This window comes from Glycine soja, chromosome 18 (assembly GCF_004193775.1).
Source record: "Glycine soja cultivar W05 chromosome 18, ASM419377v2, whole genome shotgun sequence".
Classification (NCBI taxonomy): Eukaryota; Viridiplantae; Streptophyta; class Magnoliopsida; order Fabales; family Fabaceae; genus Glycine; species Glycine soja.
The window spans coordinates 14,750,907-14,753,838 of NC_041019.1; the positions used below are offsets into that span (position 1 = coordinate 14,750,907).

A 2,932-nucleotide genomic window follows, 5' to 3' on the forward strand; every position below is an offset into this window, starting at 1 on the left:
TTATTTTTATTTTATGAATATTATTATTAACTTTATCAATTTAATATTTAATGCAAAATTAAATATTATTTTATAATCTACAAATAGACATGTGATATGTGAAATTCAAAATTATAAACTTACATTTTCTTGATTTACTGATTAAAAAAGTTAGGCTTAACTAAATTTTAGTCCATATAAAATGAGGGTCTTTTATATCAGATCCTATTTAGATTTCTATCAATTTTTTTTATTTAAGTTTTTATTGATAATTTCTTGATGATGATATCATTATATTATCACATGTTATGTCATCAAATTGATGAGATAAATATATTATATAATCCAAAGTGTTATGTCATTCTGATGACATCACAAAGATTAAATAAAAAAAGTGACATTTACAAAGATTATAATAAATAAAATAATATATTTGTAGGAACTAAAATTAAAAATAATATACTTACACAGACTAAAATAAAGAATGACATATTTGTGTGAACTAAAAATAAAAATTAATATATTTATAAATACTAAAATAAAAAATGATATATTTGCGGGAATAAAAAAACTTACAGAGAGAAATTAATTAAAAATAAAAATTGGTATGAGTAGTTATTATAAATTCCAAAAATACTAAATTAGTTTAAAAAATTTATATTTTTAATGTATTTAAATTTAAATTAAAAATCTTATATTTTTTTGGTGAACAAATTATTATAATTTATTCTATGCATGCGAGAGGAAAAAATAAGTAAAGAGTAAATTACAAATTTCATTTGAAATATCATGTTCTTTCCCAAATTTTATAAAATAAAAAAATTAATGATAGAATTTCAAATTAAAAAAACTCAAATATTTGAAACTGATGGTTTTTTTATTTGTTAAAGCTGCCCATTTTTCTGAAGTGCCACGTGTGGAATTCGTGACCGTTCGATACTCATCCACGGCGATGGCGATGATGTTCTCATTGCCCTTAGATTTAGGGCGCTACAGAAACACTCTCACTATATATACCTCAGCGCATCCCCTGAAGATTTCTCTCTTTTTGCTGTGGGAAGAGGAACCCTAGCTAGGGTTTGGAAGAAGCTGATCCGAGAAGATGGTGCAGCGTCTCACCTACCGCAAACGCCACAGCTATGCTACCAAATCCAACCAGCACAGAGTCGTCAAGACTCCCGGTAAACTGTCTTCGCTCGCTTCGCATCGTCGTTTATTCTCACTCATGGCGTGTCGTTTGCGCCGCGAGTGTTCTAAAAATAGACTGTAATGTGCGGTGGCTGGTTGTTGAATGCAGGTGGCAAGCTTGTTTATCAGACCACGAAGAAGAGGGCCAGCGGACCCAAGTGCCCTGTCACTGGAAAGAGGATTCAAGGGGTATGTATGCAAATTTTTCATTTCTCATTTGGTCTTTAACTTTTTGAAAAAAGATCTTATAATGCTGCTTTTGTATGTTATGTGCGTGTTAGTTTGATTGAATTAAATTGGGTAGAAAGTAAATGTGTTTTGGGAAGATTGGTTCATGCTTGTGCTTTTTCTTTCTTTTTTAATGTCATTGGGATTTTGAAATTGTTTAGTGTGTGAATGAACTTTTTGATTGGTTTAATTCGGATAGTTTGCTTGGTTAGAGTGAATTTCTGACGTGTCATGCAATGTAATAGATGTTTTGGTATCAAGTAGTCCAAGGCTAAATGCACACATAAGACTGAAGTTTTTTTTTTTGTCTTGAGGGAAAAAGGCGCCAAAAAGTGCATGGCTTATTAATGAATGGTGTTAACCATGGTTTTAAATTGTGTGGTTGCGATATTGCAAAGAATTTCAACAAATGTGGTCAATGGAACTACAATTGGGGCCGTAGAGTTCCCAAAAACCTTGACATTGAAATTGTGGCTGTGGACTGTTTTTTAAAGCCTTGGTATTATTTGAGTTGGTTTGACAAATAAATTAACTGGTCAAACTTAACATTTGTAGCAAAAGATAAGATTAAGATTATGATGTTCAAAGTTCCTACAACTAGTTTTTTCTTTCTATGTACGGTAAAGGATTATGTAAGTGAATGATGCATGGTATATCATAATGGTTATTAATGAGTGGAAATTGCAGATTCCACATTTAAGGCCAGCAGAGTATAATAGATCAAGGTTACACAGAAACCGAAGGACTGTGAACCGTGCATATGGTGGTGTGTTGTCTGGCAGTGCTGTTAGAGAAAGGTTTGTTTTTCTCAATTTTCTTAGTCTACTATGCTTAATTTTCATTGTGCAAATTAGTGGAGTACCTTGCTTACTTTTGTCTCTGGTTCTGTTAGAATCATTCGAGCTTTCTTGGTTGAAGAGCAAAAGATTGTGAAAAAGGTCTTGAAGATCCAAAAGACAAAGGAAAAACAAGCTTTGAAGGGCTGAGTTTTGAGAAAGAGTGATAAAGATCTTTTTGGAGGGATTTTAGGTTTGGGTGATTATAGTAAAGCATGAAATTTGTTAGAGCTGTTTCTGTGTTAATTTTGTGCTTATTTGGCTTTGTTAAACTCATTCTAGTGCAACTGGTAACTTTGTCGACAACTCCATTATGATACAGTTTTTGTATGTCATGATTTTCTCTTGCTGGATTATTGATTTTATTTCTGCATATTAGTACTTTGCTTGAAAACCTGTTGCAGCTAGAATAACTCTGCTTTTTCACTGCAGTTTTTACTGAACGAACATTGGTTTTGTAGCTTGAAATAACAAGTTCTCTAATACTACTGTTTTTTTTTTGAAAGCACAAACTAAATCTTTTACAGATGCATGGCTAGTTTGAACTTCTTAAAAGGGTAAGATTTTGTTGCACACTCTCCCAACAGAATGAGTAATTTGAATGTGGGAATGAATGAAATGGCATTGCATAATATTAGAAGAGGTGAATCTTTTGGATGAAGATGCCACTGGTATCAGAAAGACTTTTTGTTTTTGCATTT

At 31.7% G+C, this 2,932-nt stretch overlaps 1 protein-coding gene across 1 annotated transcript; it reads left to right on the forward strand.

The window, feature by feature from the left end:
• Nucleotides 1–1,002: 1,002 nt before the first annotated feature.
• Nucleotides 1,003–2,604, forward strand: LOC114394715 (60S ribosomal protein L34-like). Its single transcript, XM_028356383.1, has 4 exons — nt 1,003–1,160; nt 1,277–1,356; nt 2,083–2,192; nt 2,288–2,604. The coding sequence occupies exons 1-4, from the start codon at nt 1,082–1,084 to the stop codon at nt 2,379–2,381; spliced, it is 363 nt and encodes a 120-aa protein (XP_028212184.1). The 5' UTR covers nt 1,003–1,081; the 3' UTR covers nt 2,382–2,604.
• The last annotated feature ends 328 nt before the right edge of the window (nt 2,605–2,932 follow it).